Here is a 25103-nt window from a genome sequence, read left to right as displayed (position 1 = left end):
CCACCGAAGATTTGATGCTTTTGAATTGTGGTGCTGGAGGAGACTCTTGAAAGTCCCCTGGACACAAGGAGAACAAACCCATCCATTTTGAAAGAAATCAACCCTGAGTACTCACTGGAAGGCCAGATCCTAAAGCTGAGGTTCCAATACAGGTACTTTGGCCACCTCATGAGAAGACTCCCTGGAAAAGACCTGATGTTGGGAAAGTGTGAAGGCAAGAGAAGGGGATGACAGAGGATGAGATGGTTGGACAGTGTCATCGAAGTGACCAACATGACTTTGCCCAAACTCTGGGAGGCAGTGGAAGACGGGAGGGCCTGGCGTACTCTGGTCCATGGGGTCACAAAGAGTTGGACACGACTTAACGACTAAACAATGGCAATGGGTTCAAATGCAGGATTCAGAGAAAATGTAAAATGTCATTGAAATCCTCCCCCTAACCATCATCTTAGAACTGCAGACCTGGAAATGTCTGAATCAGTTCAGATTCTAGAGAGGGAGAGTACCTCTGCCTACACAATGAGTTTTAATGTACTTCGCCCACCCCCCCATTATGCGGATTCATTCAGTCTCTAAATGTGAAGCGATAAAGAATTATTTCAGAGTACACAGAATGTCCCTTTTCCCCCACAGAGCACCCAGGGGCGAATCCACACATATGTAGGATGCAGGGCGGGGTCAGCTGCACTGGTAACTTCATGAGGGAAAGTACGAAGAAGGCTTAGGTGGCTGCAGGTTAATGCACTTTATTTTCTTAAATATAAATGAATGAAATGAACAGTTGAGGAAGAGAAGCTGACGTTCACACCTACTTTCCGGAAACTAGTCTGAAAGCAGAACAACGAACATTGACCCAGACGAACCCCCTTCCTTGCCCTTGTCAGGGTCTGTTGGTTATCCACGCAGGCTTTAATTTTGACACCAAGTCCTCTTGCAGTGATGATTTTCTGCAAAGTCGTTACTCTATGCGCGCGAGGAGAAGGGTGTCGAGAGGTAAAAGAGAACCGTGTTCTTGCACCCGCTGAAAAGTCGTGCAGAGGGAATGCTCCGCACGCCAAACTGCGACACACCCGTCGAAAAGTCCCTTTTAGCGCCAGACCACCGTCCTTCAGGAACGGCCCTCCTTCTGCGCCCCGGAGGCTACATCGAAGCTACAGAGCATCATGCACGTTTAAGGTAAAAATAAAGCAAACAAACAAACAAAAAGACGAAAACGACATCCTAGGAGAGAGCGAGATCACATAACAAAAGATTTATATGTCGCCTCAAAAGACACAGCTCCTGCGCCTAGTTGAACCTGCATAAGGCTGGTCTGCCTGTCTGCAACCTTACGGCACACGACTTGGGGTGGGGGGGGAGGAAGCCCCATTTTGGGGAAATTGCTTTGCGACCTATGTAGGCACAAGGCTGCCTCTGGCGCGGCAACAAAACAAAAAGCAAACAAACACACAAAACCCAGCGGCGGAGGAAGGAAACGAGTACAGCCGCCCTTCTGTGCCGCACCCTCGGCCCTCCACGCGCCCAGAGTTCGAAGGGAGACACGTGTCTCTCTCTCTCCCTCTCCGAGGAACGTTACGCTCGTGCATCGCGGGCGCGGATTGGCTGGCTGCTTCAAAAGCGGCTCTGGCTGGGGCTCTCCGCGGGGAGGCGCGCCGCTCTGCCCGCCGAGGAGGTGCAGCAAGAAGGGGCCACAGCAGCAGCCGGTGTTTTGGGGTGCTTGGCGCCGGTGTTCGCTTTAGGGAGCCGGTGGTTGTGGAAGGGCGACCGTGAGGGCTGAGGGACAAACCACTCCCAATCAGCCGGGATATGGAGACAGTCGGGCAGCATGTTCTAGACGAGAGGGTGAGGAAAGAAGCCAGGAAATGGAGGAGCCCCCCCTCAGGGTTGCGGGACTCAGAGAGAGAGAGGGAGGGAGAGGGCGTGAGGAGGGGTGAAAAGGAGTGTAGGGGAGCCCATTGCTTGGAGGAGATTATTTGAGGCAGCAGTGGTGGATGTAATGGTTTTACTTCATAATATTAACTATTTATTTAGAATCCTTCTTTCCTTTAAGAAATTTAAAGCAATATAGCTATTCTCCACCCCACATTTTGTCCTCCCAGCACAACCTCCGGGGGGGGGGGTGTCAAGTGAGTGGGGAGGCGCACATTGAATCTAATGCCTCAGCCCTGACTGAAGTCTGAGTTTCTTCAGCACGACATTGGTACATGGAGGAATATTCTGCATTAATTTTTTATTTATTGTATTTATACCCCGCTTATCTAGTCATTTCGACGACAAATCCATCTTCTAGGCTCTGGAAACATGTATATTTATTTTCTGCAGTAAAGTACTGTACGTATATGTAACAGGTCGTTTTGTATTCCAGCTGGTGGAATTCAGGCTTTTGGTCTCCAAATTAATTTTTCTGTAGGACTGAAGTCAAAACTGTTATGAAAAATTACATGAAAATGCAACAGATTTTGAAATAAGAATAAAACACAGGTCAATTAAGCCTGTGTTAATAAAATTCTAGATATAAACTCCCACACTGCCTGTTGTGGACATGTTGTTAAACACTGAAGCCAATAATAGTGTATGTGTGGGTAGTGATGGTCTGAATTTGTTGCTATCTTCCCGAGTAGACTGAATTGAATGTTAACAGTCAAGTAATGTTTAGTTGGACGTACTACAGTATGTCCCGCTAGTTTCAATATGAATTCCTAGTAACAATATATCCACACTGTCTTCTGTTTTCCACACTGGACCTTTGAGTTCTGGTTAAGACTGGAGACAAAAGTCTACTGGTAGTAGTTACTTGTTTTTGTTTTTAAGAACAAAATATCTGTATTTTTTTTCCTTTTTCCTAGTAGCCTTGTTATGTGCATCGAATGGCTACTCCATCTGTCCAACTTTTTTTCTGCTAGGAATTAAGTTTCTCACAAACTATAGACTTGGAGGGGGGCATCCTTTTCATGTTTTTTTCCTGCCCACTCTCAATTTCTGCAATTTCATATAACCTCCAGTCTGTTAAGAGTGCTGTGTAAATCAAAAACGTAATCAGAGCTTTTGACTGTTTAGTCTTAATAAAATCATTATTTAATGGTGACTCATTTCCCCCCTTCTTTATCAAGCAAATGGACCTAACTCTGTAACCTCAATTTTTTTCTCTTAATCTTCATTTTGGGGAGTGCTCAGGAGCTATCTAAGAAACTTCAGGTTTCTCCAAAAACAATTTGAAAAATATGACAGCAGTGTTGTACCAAAAGTAGTTTTGACAGTTGTTTTAAAGTACCATATAGGCATTTGTCAATTTTTTTTCTTCATTTGACCTATGGTCTGCCTTTTCCCTGAACTGAGACTCAAGGCAGCTCACAAGATTAAAATAAGTATAAATTAAAATATGTATAAGTGAAAAGAGATAAAATGTTATGATGTTAAAGCACCCTGAATAAGAAAAGTAAATTGTAGTAGTAAAACATGACTAGGGAATGAAAAAGAAAAAAAAATTCAAAATGACTTCAACACAGGAAAACGATGACAGCTTCCCCAGATTGTTAGTTGCCAAAAGCCCCTTCGACACAGGAAAACCTTCCCCAGATCGTTAGTTGCCCAAAGCCTCTAAAATGAAAACATCCATCCATTCATTCACTCACTCATTCATTGATTCAACTTCTGTACCACCCATCTGGCTACCTCTGGGTGGTTCACAACATGATAAAATAAGCAACACTTTAATAAACATAAACAATTATAAAAAAATTAAACTTCCCAATCCACAAATGCCAAAGACAATATCAAAATAACCAAAACTAATTCAAAAAGGTAAGTTGGCAAGACAGGTGATATAACTACTGAAAAAGCCTCTGTGCTATGATGGTGTAATCTCCAGGAAACCCTGTCTAAACCATATTTTCAAGGATTGTTTGAAAATTCACAGTGAAATATATTTGTCTGTGGAAGGGGAAAGGGCTAACCTAGCTTTCTTTGGAAGGATGCTCTTTCATCTGGGAGCAGTCACGGAGAAGATTTTCACTTGTGTTGCCACTGGATGTGGCTATGAGGGTGCTAAGAAACAGAGAATGGCCTGCTCCAGAGAATGGCCTGCTCGGAAGCTCCTAGAGCCCACACATACTTGTTTAGGGGAGTAGGGGCCTCCAGGTAGGCTGGCTAAAGTCTTACAGAGCTTTTTGTAGGCTATAACTAGCGTTGTTAAGCGGTATATAATGAAGTCATCTGGTCCAACAGCCACTCTACACACAATAATGGCAAAACCTGGTTCTGTTCGTCCATAGTCACTATCATAGTCATGGAGGATGACTGACTGTTGTGTTCACAAAAGCCCTTTGCACATCAAATAATAGTTTCCCTTCATGCTTTGAATCTCTGGAGATTCTTTCCTGATGCATAGTGTTTCCAAATACAGTATGTTGCCCTTATACTGTACTAAGTTCTTTGAGGTTTCTCCCACATACGCAAACAACATATGACACTGAATATATTGTTAGGAATCCCAGAAGTTTTGAATTAAAAAACAATAGTGGATAGCAAAGCAAGAGGAGGTGTAAAAGTTCCTGCCCACCTGAGGTCTTGGCAGCAGTCATGCTCCTCCACTGTTATTCATCTTGGGAGGGATGGGAGCGCTCTACTCTAATTAAGACACAAACGGATGGGCTTCCTAATGGGCTGTTCAATATCACATCTAACATGTCTCTGACTTAAGAACTTTAACACTGTGTTTTGATACGTCACTAAGTTGCCCAGAAATTTATTCATTAAATGTATTCACAGCAGTAGCTGCGGGAAGTCTAACACCACCCCAGAATATTACTGGCCTATTGACTGGATCCATAAGTTTTGGTTTCAGGTATCGGAAGATGTAACAAGCCATTCATTGAGATCATAGAGGGTCACCGTTACCATTAATGTAGAAGTTTAGATGGCCATACTGCCTTACTTGCATAGGGCATCTTCCTATGTGGGTAGTGATGAAAGAGTTAGTTTTTACTAGTTAATTTTTATATAATCTCTGTTTTACATAAAATTTGTTTTTCTCCTGTACACCACCCAGAGTAACAATCTGCTAGAAGATGGGCAGTATATAAATATATCAAACAAACAAACCAACAAATGAGGTATTGTTATTGTGCTGAAGAGTGCTAGGATGATCTGCCTGCTTTTTGTGGTCTCCCCTGACTTTACTTCCCTAGAGTTTTTCTCTAAAGTTGATTTCGGACCTTTCCCTTTTTATTTGTTTATTGTTTTGAACCTAGGGGAAAAGTGAGTATTATATCATGAAGAATGAAGTTTGAACAGTCTGGGTACAGGTCTGTGGGATTTTTGTATATTTAGGTAAAGTTCATAGAAATCAGAAAAGTGAAGTTGGAAGGGGCCTACAAGGCCATCAAGTCCAACCCCCTGCTCAGTACAGGAATACAATCAAAGCATATCTGCCAGGTGATTATCTCCATTTTTCTTGAATGCCTCCAATATTGGAGCACTCACTAACTCCTGAGGTAACTGGTTCCTCTGTCATACTGCTCTAACAATTAGGAAGTTTTTCCTGATATTCAACTGAAATCTGGCTTCCTTTAACTTGAGCCCATTGTTGTGTGTCCTGCACTCTGGGATGATCGAGAACAGATCTTGCTCCTCTTCTGTATGACAGCCTTTCAAATGTATTTGAAAAGTCCTATTGTATCACCACTCGGTCTTCTTTTCTCAAGGCTAAACATGCCCAGTTCTTTCAGCCTTTCCTCGTATGGCTTGTTTTTTTAGCTCCCTGATCATCCTTGTCACCCTCCTCTGAGCTTGTTCCAATTTGTTAGCATCCTTCTTTAAGTGTGGTGCCCAGAACTGGACATAATACTCAAGGTGAGGCCTAACCAGTGCTGAATAGAGGGGGACTAGCACCTTGTGGGATTTGGGAACTATACAGTACTTCTATTAAGGCAGCCTAAAATAGCATTTGCCTTTTTTGTAGCCACATCACTTTGTTGGCTCATATTTAGCTTGTGATCTACAACAACTTCAAGATCCTTCTCACTCGTTGTTTTGCTGAGCCAGGTATCCCCCATCTTATAACTGTGCAGTTGGTTTCTTTTTCTGAGGTGCAGGACTTTGCACTTACCCTAGCTGAATTTCATTCTGTTGCTTCCTGCCCAGTGCTCCATCCTATCAAGGTCATTTTGAATTTTTTGTGTGTGTGTCTTCTAAGGTATTAGCTATTCTGCCCAATTTTGTATCGTGTGCATATTTGACAAGCATTCTTTGCACTCTCTCATCCAAGTTTTTAAATCAAGTGATGCCTTGCTTTAAAAAACAAAGCAAGAGATTTGGTCAATATAACTACACGATTTCCTGGGAGGCTTACATTTTGAGGTTTCAGAAACTGATTAACACGGTGTCCCTGGGCCAATACCTGGAAAAAAAAAACATCACCACATTTCTTTATGAGAGGTGTTGGGCTTGGTTTAATAAGATTTACAGGAGGAGGCTAATAATTCCCATCAGATATTGTCAGTTTTTATCACCAACAACATTAATTTTGAGTCACCACGGTATAAAAAAAACACAAACTGGCCCAAAATTCATCAGTGTGAGCATAAAATGTAATAGAACCAAACTTTTCAAAAAGAAAGAGATAGCAACCAAAACCTCATCTTATGAGGATTCCTATAAGACATAATCATTCAACTTCTCAAACAAGCATTTCTGCCCTTCAGGCAATGATTGATGGATCTGCCTTTATTGGATTGGAAGAAACCAAAGTGGTAAAGAATATGAAGATTTTTGATTGGAGTCCTGAAAAAGGTATTTAATGTCAGTGTTGGGGAGGCTGAGAAATTTAATCTTAAAAGGCTTACAAGAGAAGTCCTGGGTCTGGGAAAAGGATGTGCTTTGCATGCACAGATCATGAGAGGGTCCTCAGACAGCAAGACTGGAAAAAAGAGCCAGGAGAGACATTGCCTTTTGGTAGTGGTTTAGTAGGGGGTGGACTCTTGTTGTCAGGCAATTGAAGGTATAAAACCTAAGAGCTATGATGTTGTAGCAAGAAAATGTAACTCAAGACAGGCCAGGGGTGCTTATCTCCCAAACAATCACAAACCATCACGGTGGCTGGTGAGAGTCTAATGACAGGGACCTTTGGAGAAGAGACTGCTTTTAAATACTGATGGGAAAACAAAGCAAAACCTTCACTTGGAGAATGTTTTCTTCATCTGAACATGAGGTTGCTTAAGGTGTATCTTCCAAGTGCCTGAGATGTTGCAGTGTTGTGTTCACTTGCCTCCCCCTCTAGGCCTTCAACAGGGTTTTTGATATTTTAAGTCCACTGTGATGGGGTCAGAAATTTAATCACAGCTAGCGCATAGTATGAAAATGCAACACTTTTGCTTGCTAAAGATGTAGACATGTAAGAGAATTTGGGATGATTTGACATGTTATGATGGGTTCAGAAATCATGGCTTACTAAGGTAAAGTTAATAAGGAGCAGTACATGTTAAGCTTTGAGAACAGAAAACAATCAGGTGTAAAATCCTGATATTCCATTATTCATAAAGTTGCTAGGGAGAATGGCCTTCTAGATGTTATTGGACCACATCTTCCATCATCCTCAGCTGTGCTGAGTAGGTCTGATGAGACATAGCAGTTCCAAAATGTCAGAAGGGACATGTCTCTCCCCCCCCCCCCCAAAAAAAACCTTGCTATACAGATTGCGTCAAATATGAGATTACAATTGTTTCCCAAGGCACTGGCTAGACTAATTTACTAGGCTAAAGTAAATTTCTACTAGCATAAGCCCATCTGAATCTGTGGAGCTTACAGAGGAGTTGACTCACTGAATCCTAGCTGATTCCGTGTAGTGCAGCTTACCATGCTATAAGCAACAGGATTTTAGCCAATAAGTCAAGAAGAAAATGAGTCTTCTTACCTAACTTTAATCCACCAAACTCCCTTAAAGGTATTGGTCCCATTCACTGTTTGATTTCATCAAACCTTTCCTTTCTATAGATCGGACAGAAGATGTGGTGGAAAAAGTGAGAGGCACTTTTGAGGCTGAATTTGAAGACCTGGACTCTGATAATAAAGCCTGGGAATTAGATGTTAGAGCCACACCAACAGATACAACAGCTGCACCCCAGTATGAGGAAGAGAACTGGGATAAAGAGCTGGCAGAGAGTGAAAATGATCATCCTTATGGTAGGTGAGAGTCCTAATTTTTTCCTAAATAAATGCTGGAAAACCAGGTGCCTGAATTGGAGGTGTATTGCCATACGTATTCTGTGAAGCTGGAATTAATACTTAACACTCCTCAATGCTTTCTCCATTAAAGAAAATGGAAAGTGGACTTTGGAAAGTGTTTTTCAAAATAAGAAGGGAGATGACCTTGAGGAAGTTGTTCAATCCTTGAGCTGGCAGGCTCAATACATTCAGGTATACTACACTTGTATTTCATAAAAGCAGAAAACATAGTTTTATCACATAACAGACAGCTGAATCACTCTTGAGCTGAGGATGAGTTTACCTATTTGGCTCATGTGTTAATATAGCCAATACATTTGCAAACAGATTGCTTTTTAAAAAGCATAGTCTTGCCTCTTGTCTGTCTCTAATTGGAACCTTCTACAACAGTGGTTCCCAACTTTGAGGCTCTGGGTGTTCTTGGACTACAACTCCCAGAAGCCTTCATCACTAGCTGTGTTGGCCAGGAGATCTATCTCACATACTACTGGAAAATGTTGTCTTCCATTGATTAGGCAAAGTAAGACAATTTTTCTGTTCCATGCATCTTTGAGACCTTGTATATCATATTTATTAACTGACATTAAATAGTTGTAAAGAGATAATGTAGGACTGATTTAATAAGTATTTCCAAAAATGCAGGAGACTCTGAAGCACTCAATGCTGCTGGACCATATTTAGATATCAGTAGATGTTGCAATTGTAAATACAGTGGTGCCTCGACTTACGAACTTAATTGGTTCCGGAACTCCGGTCGTAACTCGAAATGGTCGTAACTCGAAGCACCATTTCCCGTAGGAATGCATTGAGATGCAATTAATCCATTCTGGCCGAAGAAAAAATCACCAAAACAAAACAAAAACACACCAACATACAAATCCCATTGGAAACGTGATTAATCCGTTCTGGCCGAAGGGGGGGGGGGGAAGCAAGGCAAACAAACCGTGCAAGACTCTTCAGAAATGCAAAAAAAGCAAAGCAGAAAGCAAGCAAACCGTGCACGAGGAAATAGTTCCAAACACAATTCAAATATAAGAGGTGAAAGAGGGCAGCCTTGTCTCTGGCACCCCTTTCTAGAAGAAATGGTATGGAGAAGATATTGTTAGTTAATATTCTGAATCTTAGAAATGAGTTAAAGATCCAAATCCATTTCAGAAATTCAGGAGGGAGACCAAACTTAGTAAGTACATGCAAAATAGCCAGTATATTTTGTCAAAAGCTTTTTCTGCATCAAGTGAAATAATAGCAGCCTATACAGGTCTCTAGTCATTCAAAGCAATCAAATCCACTACCAGTCTCAACTTTGTATGAACTCAGCCTGGTCCAAATGTACCAAGGTTGTAATTACTTTTGAAATCTATTGGCTAGTGCAACAGTTAATATTTTGGCATCAATGTTTGTTCAGTTTGCACATTATGTGTAGTCTTTGCCAAGCTTGGGAATCATAATGATATAGGCATTAATTATACAATGAGGGTGCTCAGGCCTTTTTTTCATACATCTCATTGTAAACTTGTAGTAACTTTGGAATTTAGAAGTCTGAAAAAGAAAATTAAAGCATTCCACAACCAGAATGAGAAAGTAACCGTCTGGATCTGTGATGATTTGCTAAATTTGAAAAGAAACACACTTAGAATCAGTATTGCCACCGTTTTGATCAATTAGATGTTAAGAGAGACTTTTAAAAAAACCTCCATCATACTTTCCTATGGCAACTTGTTCTTCTACCCATGCTGTTACCCAGTTAAGACAGTTAGCTCAGAAATACAAAACTACATCCAGAACTGCTAAACTACCTTTTTTCCTTAGTTTTCTACCTTGACTGAAAATATTCTCTGGCTTGCTTTGCATGCTCATTCTCCGCAGGTGCAGAAATAATTTACAATACGTGTGGGTGAAATGCTAAAGTTTATTGGAATAAATCTTCCTTCCCTTTTCTCAGTAATTTTATGTCCGTAACACTTTTTGAAACTCTATACTTTTCCTTTGTCTTTTTGCTTTCTTCTCTTAAAGAGATACTGTACTCAACAATTAAATAAGAGGTAAAGGCAAATCTGTACACAGTTGATATAGTGTTTCTCTTTTTGATGATGGAAAGCACATGTAAAGCTACCCTCATATTCATAGACCTACAGGCTCCTCAGCTAGAAGAGTAATGGCGTTCCGTGTCTAGTCGTGCTGGCCATGTGACCACGGAGACTGTCTACAGACAAACGCTGGCTCTACAGCTTGGAAACGGGGATGAGCACCACCCCCTAGAGTTGGAAACAACTGGACAATTTGTCAAGGAAAACCTTACTTTTTAAATTTTTTTGGAAAATTTTTAGAGATGTTTTATGGATGTGTGAGGATGCTTCCAATTTTTCTTCTTCAACATCTGTAGTGGGAGTGTAGACTTGAATGATGATAGGTTTTCCCAAAAGCTTGATTTATATTATACAGTCAGAACTTACATTATAGCCCCTAACTGTCTGTGCAACATCTTTCTCAGTATTTAAGCAACTTTATTTCTTCTGATTTTTAAATTTACACTTTGTAATTGTCTGATTGAAAATATCTTAATCATTTCCATTGTAATTCACTTGCACAAAGTACAGCAATGTTTAAATGTTCCCTTTCTTGCTTTACAGTTTCCAGTTTACCTTGATTTGTACTTCTCAGGTTCCCTGTTCTAATTGTATATATTGTAAAGCATCGGATTTTCCTTTTACTTCTGTGCATGTCAGCCACTAGATATCCTTCTAGCTGAAATGTCTTATCCATCTTAAAGACTGCTGGAGACTGCTGGATAGTTCAGTGGTATAAGTATTGGGTTGCAGAGCCAGAGGTTGGGAGTTCAGATTCCCAGTGTGCCTCCTAGACAGGGGCTGCATTTGATGTTCCATAGACTCCCTTCCAGCTCTGCAGTTCTAAGATTATTCTAAGATTATAGTTGCATCACTAACACCAGCACTATTTGTACTTGTCCTTTGCTTTTCTCCAGTACTTGACACGAATGTCTTCTGATTTAGAATTCTCATCTTGCAAAACTATTTCTTGATTCATTTTGGATTGCCTTATCATAGGGCTTTCAAAGTAAGAAATATTTAGCAGTGATTTACCTTTGCCACCTTTTGTGCAGTTATAACAAAAGTTAGCTCGAGTGTCATTGCTTTTGTCAGTGAAAGGTCCTCTGCCAGTGTCACCTTCTGCTAATGCCCAGTAGCAACCCTCCAGGAGCTTCTTTATCCCATCTTCTCTTCTGCTGATGGGCTCATTTATCTTGAAGAGGGTGGGTGCCTCTTATTCTGGTGCTTCAGCTGTGACCATTTTGCCCTGGGCAACCCTGCTAGGAGTCCGGGCTCATAATGGGACTCTAGCCTCCTGATGGCCTTGCTCTGAGCTTCAGTGACACATTCAACCCCCTTCACCACATTAAGATGTGTATCCAAGAGAGGGTTTATTTAGAGTATGCATGGGTACTGCTCTGGTGTGTTGGGAAGTATGGTGCTTTCCAGGCCTAAATGTGCAGTTCAGTCTTTGGACCAGGAATGTGGATGATGCCAGGTTGGGAAACTTTCTCCCTTCTAGTTGGACTCTTCCAGCATCTCACATGTTTGGGAAAAACCTGATCACAAGCAAGCAGAGAAGCTAGTCCATAGTGAACATCCCAGCAGCCATTACTGTTTATCTTTATTGCCCTTCTCCTACAAAGTTGTGCCACACTTTGTGGCATCTGTTTGAGGAGGCAGAAAGCAGATATCTGGAGGAGCAGCAAGGAAGCAGCAGCAAAGCATTGGAAGGGAGAGCAGTGTTTGCTAGGTGGTTTGCCCCAACACCTGTGAGTGTACTGAAAGATGTTTTTTTCCACTGCCATTGTAAAAAATTCATTTAATATTTAGTCTACTAAGGTTCTGTGCATGGAATATAGGAAAGAACAACATCTTATTTTTTTGTCTTGAGCAGCAAAATATCGTGGGTTAGTCTTTCTTCCTTCTGGCTTCTTGCTTCTCCTTTTTGACTTAAAAATATTGTAGTTCCCCTCTTACTAAATAATAATATTATAATTGTGTATTCTGATCTTTTCTAGGATTTTCTAGGTATAGAGTACACAAAAGTAGCTTACTGTTCCATTCTTCTGGGGATACTCTGGGACTGTGCAGCTTGCCCAAGGCTGCACAGGTTGGTTCTGCTCCTGGGAGGCACAGTGGAGAACTGAACTCCCAACCTCTGGCTCTACAGCCAAGTACTTAACTCTTGGAACTGTTCATCCAGCCATCTTCCTACTTACTTGTTTGAAAACAGAAGACTGGATTTTTAATAATTCTAAAACATAGATTTCAGGTTATTATTGGAACCTTCTCTCCCATGTGTTCATATTATAATGCCTAAAGCAGTGGTTCCCAAACTTTTTTGAGTCACTAACCCTTTTTATAATAGCTAGGTAACCCGAGAGTTACCATCACCATGTTTGTATAAAAAGGCATTTTAATAGGATAAAGTCATCATTTCTCAGAATGTCCTGCCCCCACCCCCCGGGCCTGTATCTCATATATACATGCTAACTTTTAATATCCCACTCTGAAAGTTCAAGGAAGAAATTATTTAACAAGGGCTACAGAACGTATAAGGTGACCCACAGCCTCCCAAAAAACTTTGTGACCCCTGGGGGGGGTCATGTCCCCCGGATTGGGAAACACTGGCCTAGAGGGATCGTATATCTTTGAAGTTGTATTCTAATCTTAGTTATACTTTTTCTCCTTCATTCTTTCATATTATTTATTATAGAAACTGAAAAACCTTTTTCAACTACTGTAGAGGAAGAATAATGGGAAAGTGGTTTTTAGAAATTGGTCATTTCCTGTCCTCTTGCGAGTATTAACTTCCCGAAACTTGTTTTAATCAAAGGAACCATCTGGGAAGTTGTTCAATCTTACATAACATATTGCAGTACTAATGACAGCATAGGTGAAGTGAAGCAGGAAACAGAATGAGTTACTGATTGGCAGAAGAGTTTATGTTCTGCTGATGGGTAGACAGTAAAATGACTTAATTCATAAAATGAAAGCTAGAAAAGGTGTTGGGGCTGGAAATACTGGGTTCTCTTGCAGTATTATTTTGCTCGGCTTCTCAGGTCGAAATGTCTTTGTAACATATGTAGCCCTAATAAGCTCTGTTCTTTTCTAAAAGTGATTTGACTTCAATGAACAGAGGAAATGTCAAAGAAGGGGAAAAATAAGCATTTGTACTAATAAGCACTCAGTGAGTTATTACTATGCTTTTTCCTCTTGATTTAGCTTTCTTATCAAATGGGTGTAAGAAAAACACTTACCAGGACAGTCATCAGTGTTGTTATGAATATAAAATGGGTCACTTCTAGCTATAACACACAAAGTTTCTTTGAGAAAATGTGGAATATAAATGTGTGGCGTAGCATTACTTTGCTGAAAAGTCAGTAGAGCTTTCCTACCTGGCACGAATGCTTAGGATTATGGCTTGAACCTAATGAAACCAACAAAATATGTATGTTAACTTACTGCATTGACTTAAAAAATATTCCTAAATTGCTTCTTCAGATTTTGAAGATGCAATCCACATTGCAAGTTTCTTGGATCAAGATCCAGCAACATCATGTTCCACTCAAGAAAGACCTTTGTATGACCCAAGTTTTCACCATGCGGCATCACTGACTTTGAACCTGACACAGGTCACACCAGTGGATGGCCAGTTTGATGACGCTGTTGACTGATGCATGCTCAGCCTTGGGGCAGATGCGTCACTTCTAAACAGAATCCTTCACGAAGCTGAGCTGAAAAACAAGAGGAACCCTTTTGTGCTCTGAAGGTTTGAATCTTGTCAAAGACCAGAGCAACACAAGATTAAGGATATAACTGAGTAACAATTATGGAGCAAAATTTTGCTTTAAATAATCACATAAATGGTTTTGGTTTATTATTTTAAAGTTGCTGGTGTGGTTGCTGCTGTTGTTAAGTTGCTCATTTTTTTCTTTCCTGTCACCTGTACAGTATTATTTTATTTGACGTGCTTGACTAAGCTGAGGTGTCAGTATGTATTATTTCCATATTATAAACTCAGTATTGTGTTTGCTGTAACTTATTTTCTTGATATAAAAGAGCACCAGTGTGCAGGAGGCAATTACTTTGACAGGATAATTTCTGAAAAATACAGGTTATTTGGTTTTGTACACTGTGTACACAAGTGCGTTATTTAACATAGAAATTGGAAGAAGTGCTGATTTACCATATTGCCTAACACCTGAATGTCCACTTTTCACTGATTTATTTATACATACAGTATTGGAGACCTTATCACCAATGCTTTCCAGAGGCAGTTATTGATTGTCACCCTTATATCTCTTAGCAATGATTATTCTCAGCTATCCTCATTCTATTACAAGAGTAGGAAAGTGGATGGGGTCTTATCTGTATGTTTAAGCATTTGGAATTTGTAAGACCTATAGGGAAAGGACATGGCAGAATTCCTCTTGCATGAGGGTAAGTACGTTGGCTGTGATTAACTATCATTTCTTATTACTTGCATGAGTTTTCTGCTACTGCCTGAGAAAAGCTCTGAAATCGTGGGATTCCTTGGAGAGGCCAGTAGCAGTGGTGATTGCAACATTCATGAGGAGGTGAGTCTGTCTTTAGTGGTGCATCCAGTTTCTTGAAACTGTGAAGCACCTATCCTGCCCCTGTGCCTTTTCCCTAGATAGAAAATCACTGCAGTTGCACAGCTTGTGCAGTTAACACTGTCTTCATAAAGAAAAAAGCCATCTATATATGGGCTTTTCTTTAAACATCTCTGTGTACACTTAGGCTCTGACTCGAGATCAGTGGATGCTCCCACCTGCCTGGGCACCAGCTTTGTGCCCCTTTCTCACAGAGATGGAGCTATAGAGTTTTTAAGCTGGCAGGGACCGCATGGGTCACTTGAGTCCAGTTGCCTGTTGAAGCAGGAGGGAGTCCACTGCTAAAGTGTCCCTGACAAATGGTCCCCCAACCTTTGTTTTAGTAAAGGAGACTCTTCCCCCACTTCTTATTTAGTCTGTTCCACTGTCAAATATAGGTAATGCTCTGATGTTTGATCATAATGTTGCATTTCTTAGAGGACTTACCATGATATCTATGTAGGCTGCCTCCCAACTTGTGGATAGTTTTTGCTGCCTACGCAGTACAGCCTTTAGGAGGCAGCAGTGATCTAGCCCATAGTTAGGGTCTGCACATAACACAGCAGCAAAGATGTATACTTATATCTGGATGAACCTAAGTGCTTTATTGGGCCAGTTAGTCATTTAAATTGGCATGTGATGTCACTTTTCTCTCTATCAAATCCCTCCTCAAGGTCCACGTTTTATGCAAAGCCGTGGCAAACCCAAGAATAATGAATGGAAGAATACACAGTATTAATTAGGTTTTGGTTTTATGTATGTAAAGCTTTAGTGCAAATATGATTCTAAGGAACACAGACTGTTGCTCCCTGTAGCCCAGTACTGTATTACCAATTCTGAATGGCTGTTTCAGCAGCTTTCCAGAGTTTCTGGCAGGATTGTTTCAAAGCCCTACCGTAGGATTCCCTGGTGGCGTCCAGGCATTAGCCGGGCAGGGTGGTGGTAGTGGTGATGATGATAATGATGATGTTTGCCTGTGAAGACAAAATGAATGCCAATGTGGCATTTGTTCCAGAAGCAGTATTACTGAACTGGTACACAAGTTAATACAGTATTTAAAGTTCAACAAGACGTCTTCAGAACTCAGTAGGATATTTTGCTATTGTTTGAATTCTGTGTATCTGCTACAATTTAACTTATTCTCCCCCAAAATGTTGAAGAAATGTTGTTAGTTGCCTGGCAAGGTGTTATTTGGAGGGCTGTTGTATGTGCCTGATCCTAACAGAGTCGATACCTGCCCCTTGCGGAAAGTGGTGACATTCAAAGACATTGTCAGAACAATGAGAAAATGCCCAGGACAGCCACTCTCCCTAGCCATCGCTATTCCTGCAATTTGTAATCGAAATCTCTGATTCTAAAGAGGGTAACATCATGGAGGTGGTGGTGAATTTCCAGCACTTCACTAGTGAAAGACAAAAATTAGTATGTGGCTTAACCCTTTCTCTTCAATAGTTTTTCTGCTCAGCTGTCATTTTCCCCCTTCTCCAATCACCCTGAATATTTCCTGTGGTTTATCAATATGTGCACAGGTTCCTGAATTAGAGTATTTTAATGGAAAATAGCTGGCAGGAAATGAGTTAAATACTCTTATATTCTCACTGTGCCTCCTGACAAAAAATGCAGCTCCTGGAGAGTGCTGTTCATTAATGTAGTGCACCATTGCATGTAAAGTTTGATGTAGCAAGAGAGTCTTGTCACGCGTTACGTGTTCATGTTAATTCAGTCTTGTGAGTGAGGCCTTGGTCACACGAGGGAATTGTTACGTAGTTATCCACCCGTTATGTTGGTATTGTTTTCCTGGTCACACGACGCAGAGTCAAAACCAAGACATTTTCCCGGCTAGCAGGGTAATTGCAAAATATTTCCCCATCACCAAGTGGGGTGTGTTATTTTATACTTTTGTTGTACCGGTGCATTCCTAACCTGAATTGCTTGTGTGCATGACCTGCCTCGCTTCCTTTCAGAATCGAAGCCAGGAAAGTGGCCACCATTACTGAGGCATGCACCCTAAGTTTTTAAAAAATTCATACCCAGTACGTCAATATGTTGGTAAAAGTATGTCCCGGAACAGGCGCCGCCATTATAGTACTGGCGAGTAATACTATTTTTTTCCCTATGAGAAGATACATTGAAACATTAGTATGCCAGTGTCATGGTGGGGGTATGGGGAGATGTGATTGCCAGTACTGCTTGCGTAGATATCCCAAGTCCATTGTGTGCGATGCATTTCTGCAGGAACAGCCAGTGTAACAAAGGGAGACTTTGCTAAACAGAAACTCCTTCCCAATAAATGTTCCCTCTCTTTTCCACCTCCCCGGTGTGTGGGTCTGCTGCCTCCTATGGGGCTCCGTTGTGACAGGAACAAAAGGGGCTGGAAACAATAGCTCTGGGTGCATGGGGAGGAAGAAAGCTGTGCGGGGGATGCAGTCAAGAGCGATTGCGCAGTCACACACCTTAGAGGGAAAGTTGTTTCTAATATATAAACACTTATTGATACATCAATATATAAAAGAACCACAAAACAACCAAGTCTGTAGCCAAGTCTGGAGGCAGAGTCACTGTACAGACACACATAAACCTTACAAAGGATTTTTTTTTCATGGCTGAGATTTGAATGTGTTTTACGAATGATAACAAACTATAAACAAACGAGAGAATTGAAAGTGTGTTGAAATAATTAGACCCTGGATTAATCAGTTAGTTGATTATCAGTCAACTAAAGGGTAAGTGATAAAAATTTGGAGCCTTCCTTTGGGATGCTGAAAATTGTTACGGTTACTATTAAGTGAACTTGCCAGAAGGGGGCAGAGAATAGTAGTACGTACATAGTTGGCAGAATTGCCAGGAATAGCAGAATGGAGATGTACAGGAGCAACTAGTTCTTAAGAGACTGCAGAAATGACCAGTCAGGAAGAAGTAAAATAACAAACCCCTTTCCTTTTCCTTTTTTAGAGGAGGAAAATAAGTGGCAAATAACTAAATTTAAGAATATATTGTTTAGAGTTGCTTCTGTAAAGCTTAATCTTTGTAGTGCAGCTTGAGGCCTCTGCTGTCCTGCAGCTGGTTTGGTCTGGTGCTAATCCAGAATGAATGCACAAGAAAGGTATCTCCTGCATATATTGATATGCTAACCATCAGCTCCAGACATTTTCCCCCATGCCAGCTTATGGTAGATTCAGTAAATAAAGGCAATACTGTATTTTACTTGCATCTAAACTAATACCTTTTAATCCCCAGCTAGCTTCTTACGCTCAAACCTACATCACACTGGACTTCTGTGAAAGAGTCTTAGGTTACATCAGCTCTTAGTTTGGCTCTCAGTTTAATACTTGGAGCGCTCCATGAGTTGATTGTAAACATAGGCTTCACCAAGGCCTTAAAGGATAAAAAACCTATAGTTTGGAGCCCAAGAGTTCATTTAGTGGCTGAAATCCTGTTGTGCACCTTGCTGTGCAAGGCTGTTAAGACCATCATCGGTGGTTGTTTTTCAGAAATGAAAAATTTTAGGCACCTACCTACCCCCCTCCAAAGTTCCAAAGTTCCCTTTTTTTTTGCGAAGGGAGATCTTTTTCTGAAGCTCACCACTGCTGGGATGATTTTAGTGGTGGTGGTGATTTTTAGAAATTTAAGACTCCCAAACCAAATCTCATGACCTCAACAGATTTCCCATAAAACCATTGGAGTACTTCAGTGGGAGGGAAAGGGAATTTTATTTGCTGCAGCTGATGATTCCATCAGCCTTATGCATCATAAAGTGCAACAGGATTCCATCACCCTTATGCGGCGTAAAGTCATTTTGTGCCAGCTACATTGATGGGGAGCAATTTTATGTATGTTGTTTCTTTTTTCATTCACATGTTCTGTTGTGGTTATTACAACACAGCAAAGACTTTACCAGGCATGTAAAGAAGGTAAGGAGATAAAGTATCTTGCAAAACCTTTTGCTATATAAAACAAGTATCGTGCTGCTCGAGCCTTGCATGCCCTCCTTCAGAGAAACAAATATGAAGCAATACAGCCCTATATATTGCAGAGATATGTAGTATAATGGGTAGAATATTGGACTGGAAGTTGATAGACCCAGGTTAGAGTCCCCCTGGAACCATGACAATCCCTGGAAGAGCTTGGGCCCGTCGCACTGTCTCAGAATGACCTACAACACAGGGTTCTTCTGACAATAAAAGAGTGCGGATGAGGAGAGCCATGTATACTACTGTTCTTCATTGGAAGAAAAATAGAATAGAAAATTGGAATACGATATGTAAGGAATATAACTGAAAGAGATAGAAAGTGACACTGCGAAACAACTTGGCCAATGCATAGAAATTAATGCAGGAGGAGGCAGGATAGGCTGGCTTGTTTGCTTAATATTGTTCTGAACACTGATTCTAGGAGGTATATCCTGATCCAGGGTCTGGATTCCATGTTGCAAGTCAGTTAACATGTGCACCCATGTGGGCAAACTATGGGAAAATTGATATGTTATTGCAGCTTTACTTTTTTTACATTATTAAAAATTGCTGAGGTGGGAAAGTGATGTGCATATATTCTCTTCAGTGCTAACTTTTTCCTTCTTGTATGTATGCCGCCAGTATCAGGAGAGTTAAAAGCTGATTGCAAAAATGGACAAATCGTTGCAGTTGTTGACATTGTGAAGTTTCTTCCTGTGGTTGTTCTGCCTGTTGAGAGAAGAGAAAGGAAGGTCGTCAAAAAACTGGACTGTCTAAAGGGATAAGGAACACAGATGACAAGAAAACATATTGCTAGACGACAGGATTGAGAACAGAATGACCAAGCACGCAGAAGTTTAAGCTAAGTATAAAAACGGTCTTGCTCTTAGTATTATTAGCTCACTGTGGACACTTGAGAAGTGTGGGGAGAGAGGAGGGCTGAAATGGTTCACGTGGCTTTAAAATAGCACTGGGCAGGTTAGAGTGCCAGGCGACAAGAAGAACATCTAGAAATAACTATCTGCATAAGTTTTCAAGCAGGTGCATGGCTACAAATCAATATTTCTTCTCCAGAGGATATCCTGAGTTAGATGACAGTATAGTTCCAAAGCTAAATCCCTTCCATAATGGAGTTTATAGGACTTAACATTGTAGCTCTGTTTGGGGACAGGGAACAGAGATGACAAACTCACACATCCAAGGCATGTACCCTGATCACATCCCCCTTCTGCATAAAGATTATTCAGCTCTGCCAGCCCCGGCAGAAATGTTTCCCAGCAGTCTCTTGGTCACAGTTAGTTTACATTTGCTGCTGTTGCATGGAACAAACAGCATTATGTGTGACTTCCACAAACAGAGCAGCTGCCCAATTCATCTGCCTCTATTGCATTTCCTTGGTGTTTTTCTTTTCTTTTTAAACCTTCAGTTAGGTGTCTGTTGGACTAGCATTTCCATTGTGAGATTTTCAAGATATGGCATTTAATGGCCCTCATCATAATGCCTGAGCCAGGGGAGTGGGGGCATGCTTGGAGCCATAGCAAGGTGTTGTACTGCCTGACTTGTACCTTCCACATTTGTTCTCTTCATATACAGTTGGAAATTCTTCCTTGTGACAACTGTTCAATGGGGTAGACTTCTGTAGTGTTATTTTTTGTTCTGGCAGCAAAATGTCTTGGGATGCCCATCAATGAGTTGTGCACATCCCACAGTTGGTTTTCCTGCTTCCAATAAAGTCTGCAGGATTTTTCCTAGGGGAGGGTCAAAGCTGAACGGTGATATTTTGAAATAACTGGGTTGTACAGTACAAACCAATTCAACACAGTGCATCTGTCTGTGCATATTAAAATAGTAAGCAAATTTAGGATTTGTGGGGAAAATGCCTCCCTTGCCCTCCTATGGACTCACATACTTGCTTCAGTTCATGCCAGTAATAGCTGGATGAAGAAAGTAAATCAGTGGATCTCAGCTCTTGTATTAGAGAGTACAGATCTTACCACACTGATGTGGGAGGAGGTATTTATAGGTTTCAACCATAATAATAACCATGTGCTATCAAGTCAGTTCTAAATTATGACAACCCTTTTCAAGGTTTACTAGGTATAGAGTACTCAGAAGTGGTTTACCATTTGCTTCTTCTGGGACATGATCTGAGACTGTGCATTTTGCCCAAGGCTGCACATTCTGGCTTTTCTCCCAGGACCACACAGTGGGGAATTCAACTCCCAACATGTGGCTCCACTGTAGATACCTGACTCACTGAGCTATCCATCCAGTTTGTAGCAGGTCATCTGTTTGCCTGTCTAGATATTGGTCACTGACTTAGTTTGGGAGAAGTTAGCAGTTGCCAGATCTATAGCTTTGCTCAGTCCCTTTGACTTTAGAGCAAGAGCTCATGAAGAGGGTAAGTCAATGCAGGTATTTGAGGGGAAGGCCAGTGTTGTTTCGACACCTGTGCAAGACAAGAGACATGGAGTCAAAAGTGTTTCTGCAGTGGCCTGCAACACCTGTGGCTCTTCTCCCCCCATGCCCCGCTGCCTAAGCATGTGGAAATCTACCTCTGCAAGCCAGTGCAAGCTGATTGAAGAGAAGGTAAAGCACACTGAAGCCCCTCTAGCTATACTGTAGCTTGCAAAGTATGCAAAGCATTGTTGGATAGAGCTGAGCCAACCAGGTCTCTGTAATGCAGGTAATGTCACCGTATTCATCAGTGGTTCCCAAGCTTGGGTAATCCAGGTGTTCTTGGACGCAACTCCCAGAAACACTTGCCAGCACAGCTAGTGGTGAAGTCTTTTGGGAGTTGCAGTCCAAGAACAACTGGATTACCCAAGGTTGGGAACCACTGATGCACATCCAAGGTGAAGTCCTGGATGCTATTTGTCCTACATTTCACTTTTCATTTGGCAGCCAGGTGGCCTTCCACTAAGATTATCCAGATTATTTGAACTGGGAGAAAATTTGGGCTGACTCAAACTGTAGCCTTCCTCCATGATGTCAGTGTCTCCCAATGTTGTATCTCCCCTTTTGTTTTGTAGTTGGAGTGGTTGCTCCTTGCTTTCCCTCGGCATCCTCCCTGTGTGGAAAAACCATTTCTCCTTGGCAGGCAGACTAAATAACAACCTTCTTCCTTCCCTCTCTTAAACAGGAATAAATCTTTCGCCAACCAAGCTTTCTTCTAAGCAATAGATCATTTATGTGGCCTGCATGTAATTTAATGATTTCATTTTCAAGATGACATAAAGAAGAGGATTCCAAGAGATTTTGTTATGCTTTTCTTTATTTGTTTATTTTAAAAAGTTTTTCATTCATTCACACAGCTTTTGGTTTCTACTTTGATATCTTGATTTTTTAAAAAAATACATGTATCCTTGCCTAGTTTAAACTTCATTCTGACTCCTCCAGTACCAGAGAAGAAGGTAATTTGTTTGGAAATGCTCACTATATAAAAATTGTTTTAATGTCTTTATTTTAATAGCAATCCATGTTAGAAATTGAGCTTTCTCACCATTTCCCCTTTTACTCATGGATCTTACTGCCTCGCTGAGATTGAAAAACAAAAGTTTTGGTTTTAAATCCTGTTACAATATGTGACACAAGACATTAGAACAGTAATTGTTAACTGAATCAGCTTCCCTTGTCATGGTTCTCCTTTGATCTCATCTAATTCTGATGCATATTTTGGTTGCAGCTGATACTTTGCTTTTCACATTAATATGAAATAAAAATAATGAATGTGGAAAGCTGTGGCTGTGGCATAAGAGAAAACATACTTTCAATAGTGAAGCTACATATTTGTTTATTTAGTTATTTATTTAATATATTTTTACCTAATCTTTTTCCTTAAAAAGGTCTCCTTTCGTCATTAAAAGGCAGGATTTAAAGCTAAAAACAGTATACAAATACAATACTAAAGAGGATCAAACAAATATCACATTAAAAAGGTAAACAAAAGGAAGACTAAAAACACATTCAAAGCAGTAAGCAATCTATTTAAAAACTTCACTCAGGCAGCCAGTTGCTCAGGGAAAGCTTGCCTGAAGAGAAAGGTCTTCACTAGAGATGGGCACAAATCTAGATCGTTTGATTGTGGTGGATTGTTGGATTGGTACTACAGGTGCCACACGGTCCCGTCCCTCACCTCCCACCTAGCTGGATTCCTTAGCTCAGTGGTGTAGGTATCTGGCTGCAGAGCTAGAGGTTGGGAGTTTGATTCCCCACTGTGTCTCATTGATAGGGACTGGACTCGATCATCCACAGGGTCCCTTCCAGCTCTGCAGTTCCAATATGATGCTTACCCACCAGCTGGCATGCACTCTGCTCCTCCTCCTCTTCAGTCATTTCACTAGTTGCAGCAAGAGCACTGACTTCCCTTCTCTGCCTCCTCTAGCAGCTGCTCACTCAGATGAGGAGGCAGGGCGAGGATTGCTGCACTGCTGCCTTTGAGTGGGCAGCTGCTGGAGGAGGCGGAGAAGGGGAGTCCATGCTGTGACTGGTGAAATGACCAAAGAGAAGAAGGAGTGGCGCACACGCTGGGTGGTGAGTGGGGGAATTTGGCCAGGAAGGTGGGGGATAGAACTGGCCGGTACCCGTGGTGCCGGTATGATGGCATGATCCAATGATCTGGATTTGTGCCTATCTCTAATCTAAACAACAAAGAGTCCTGTTGCTGTCCTAAAAAAAGAATCCTGTCAGATTTCTCATATAATGCTCTTTCATGGAGTGTATCCCACTTCACCAGATGTGCAAAGTGTTCTGAAATGGGCCAAATCCTGTTTGTGTAACTTTGTGTACTGCTAAAATGTATTTTAAATTAATTCAGTACTTCCTATTCCCCTAATTTAGGTTTCAAAGCTTCCTAAGGCTCCCTTTTGCCCTAGGGAAGATGTTTGGAGCCTTGCGATGTGTGTGTGTGTGTGTGTGTGTGTTAATCACTGGATTGCCACCACTGATTCCAATACCAATGGCAGCAATCTGGCAGTGATTTTAGGAGCTCAAAGGTTTCCCCTGCCATCTTGAGACTCCCAAAGGTTTCCCCAGGGCAAAAGGGAGCATTGGAATAGGGGAGGGTGATAGGAAACAATAAATTAAAATAAATGCCATCAGTTCCTGCCGCACAGTTACGCATATAGGATTTGGACCAGTTTATCAGGTAGGTATTTGTTTATTTATGATATACCTTGGATAGTCACCATTTCACAGAGTATGGAAGAGTTGCTTTTTTGGCTACAGTTCCCAAAGTCTTCCAGATAGCAATTAAAATTTGAAAAAAGTAACTTTTCTGACAGATTTCAGTATCGGAGGGGAGTTAAGGAATTCATTATAGTGTGGTCGAAACATGGGGAATGTGAGGTGGATGTTTATAAATTGGGAGTGCGAACCCCACATTTTCCGAAGGTCTAGGATGAGGCTAGTCTTGCAGTGTGGAGAATATAAAGGTGAAGGATAATGGTCTTCTCTTGTCTAGTACAAAATGCTTTGGCAAAACATATAAGCACTGATGGACTAATAGGGACAATAATACTAATAGAGAATTTAAATGTGCTAAATATACAGTACTGTAATAAGCATAACCTCTCTTGGTTGTTATGGTTTTTCGGGCTCTTTAGCCGTGTTCTGAAGGTGGTTCTTCCTGACGTTTCGCCAGTCTCTGTGGCCAGCATCTTCAGAGGACGAAAAACCCACAACAACTATTAGATCCCGGCCGTGAAAGCCTTCGCGAATACATAACCTCTCTGTGTGGTCTTCACATTGCTAATCTGCTAGGAATACCAAAGTCCAGAGAGAATGGCGAGATGTGATATGAGCTACTGGGGTCCTTATGTTTATTTCAGGCATAACACATTTGAGATAAGAGCTTGGACCAACTCATGCTATTTTTGCTCCTTGAGATGAAAAACAAGATGGCAGTTGTAGCCCTGTCCTTGAAAATGGGAATACTGAGTGTACTCAGGAGAAATGACTGGGTGCTGCCATTGCTTACTGGAGTTTCATTTGCAACCTTGCATGCTGTCTGTAGTTTGTATAACTGGGAGGAACTTTTCTGGGCTAGGATTATGATCTGTTTGTCTAGCACTAGCCAGTTGTTCTCTCTAGCCTTTGAATTCAAAGAGAGCCCCACCTATTTGCTGACTTTTTCTTTGCCCTTTCCTTATTTGGTGGCAGTTGTTTGCTGTTGATCAGTTTAGTTGGTTACTAAGGATGTGTGCAGTAAAAAAAAAAAACCACACACCTAAGTCTAATTTCAAGCAACTGTTAAGTGAATAAATGTT

At 41.2% G+C, this 25103-nt stretch overlaps 1 protein-coding gene across 1 annotated transcript; it reads left to right on the top strand.

The window, feature by feature from the left end:
* Positions 1 to 1671: 1671 nt before the first annotated feature.
* COPRS (coordinator of PRMT5 and differentiation stimulator) lies at positions 1672 to 14404 on the top strand. Its single transcript, XM_020786142.3, has 4 exons — positions 1672 to 1842; positions 6702 to 6789; positions 7990 to 8178; positions 13776 to 14404. The coding sequence occupies exons 1-4, from the start codon at positions 1807 to 1809 to the stop codon at positions 13946 to 13948; spliced, it is 486 nt and encodes a 161-aa protein (XP_020641801.3). The 5' UTR covers positions 1672 to 1806; the 3' UTR covers positions 13949 to 14404.
* The last annotated feature ends 10699 nt before the right edge of the window (positions 14405 to 25103 follow it).

This window comes from Pogona vitticeps, chromosome 2 (genome assembly GCF_051106095.1).
Source record: "Pogona vitticeps strain Pit_001003342236 chromosome 2, PviZW2.1, whole genome shotgun sequence".
Classification (NCBI taxonomy): Eukaryota; Metazoa; Chordata; class Lepidosauria; order Squamata; family Agamidae; genus Pogona; species Pogona vitticeps.
This window is presented reverse-complemented; position numbering and strand designations above follow the sequence as displayed.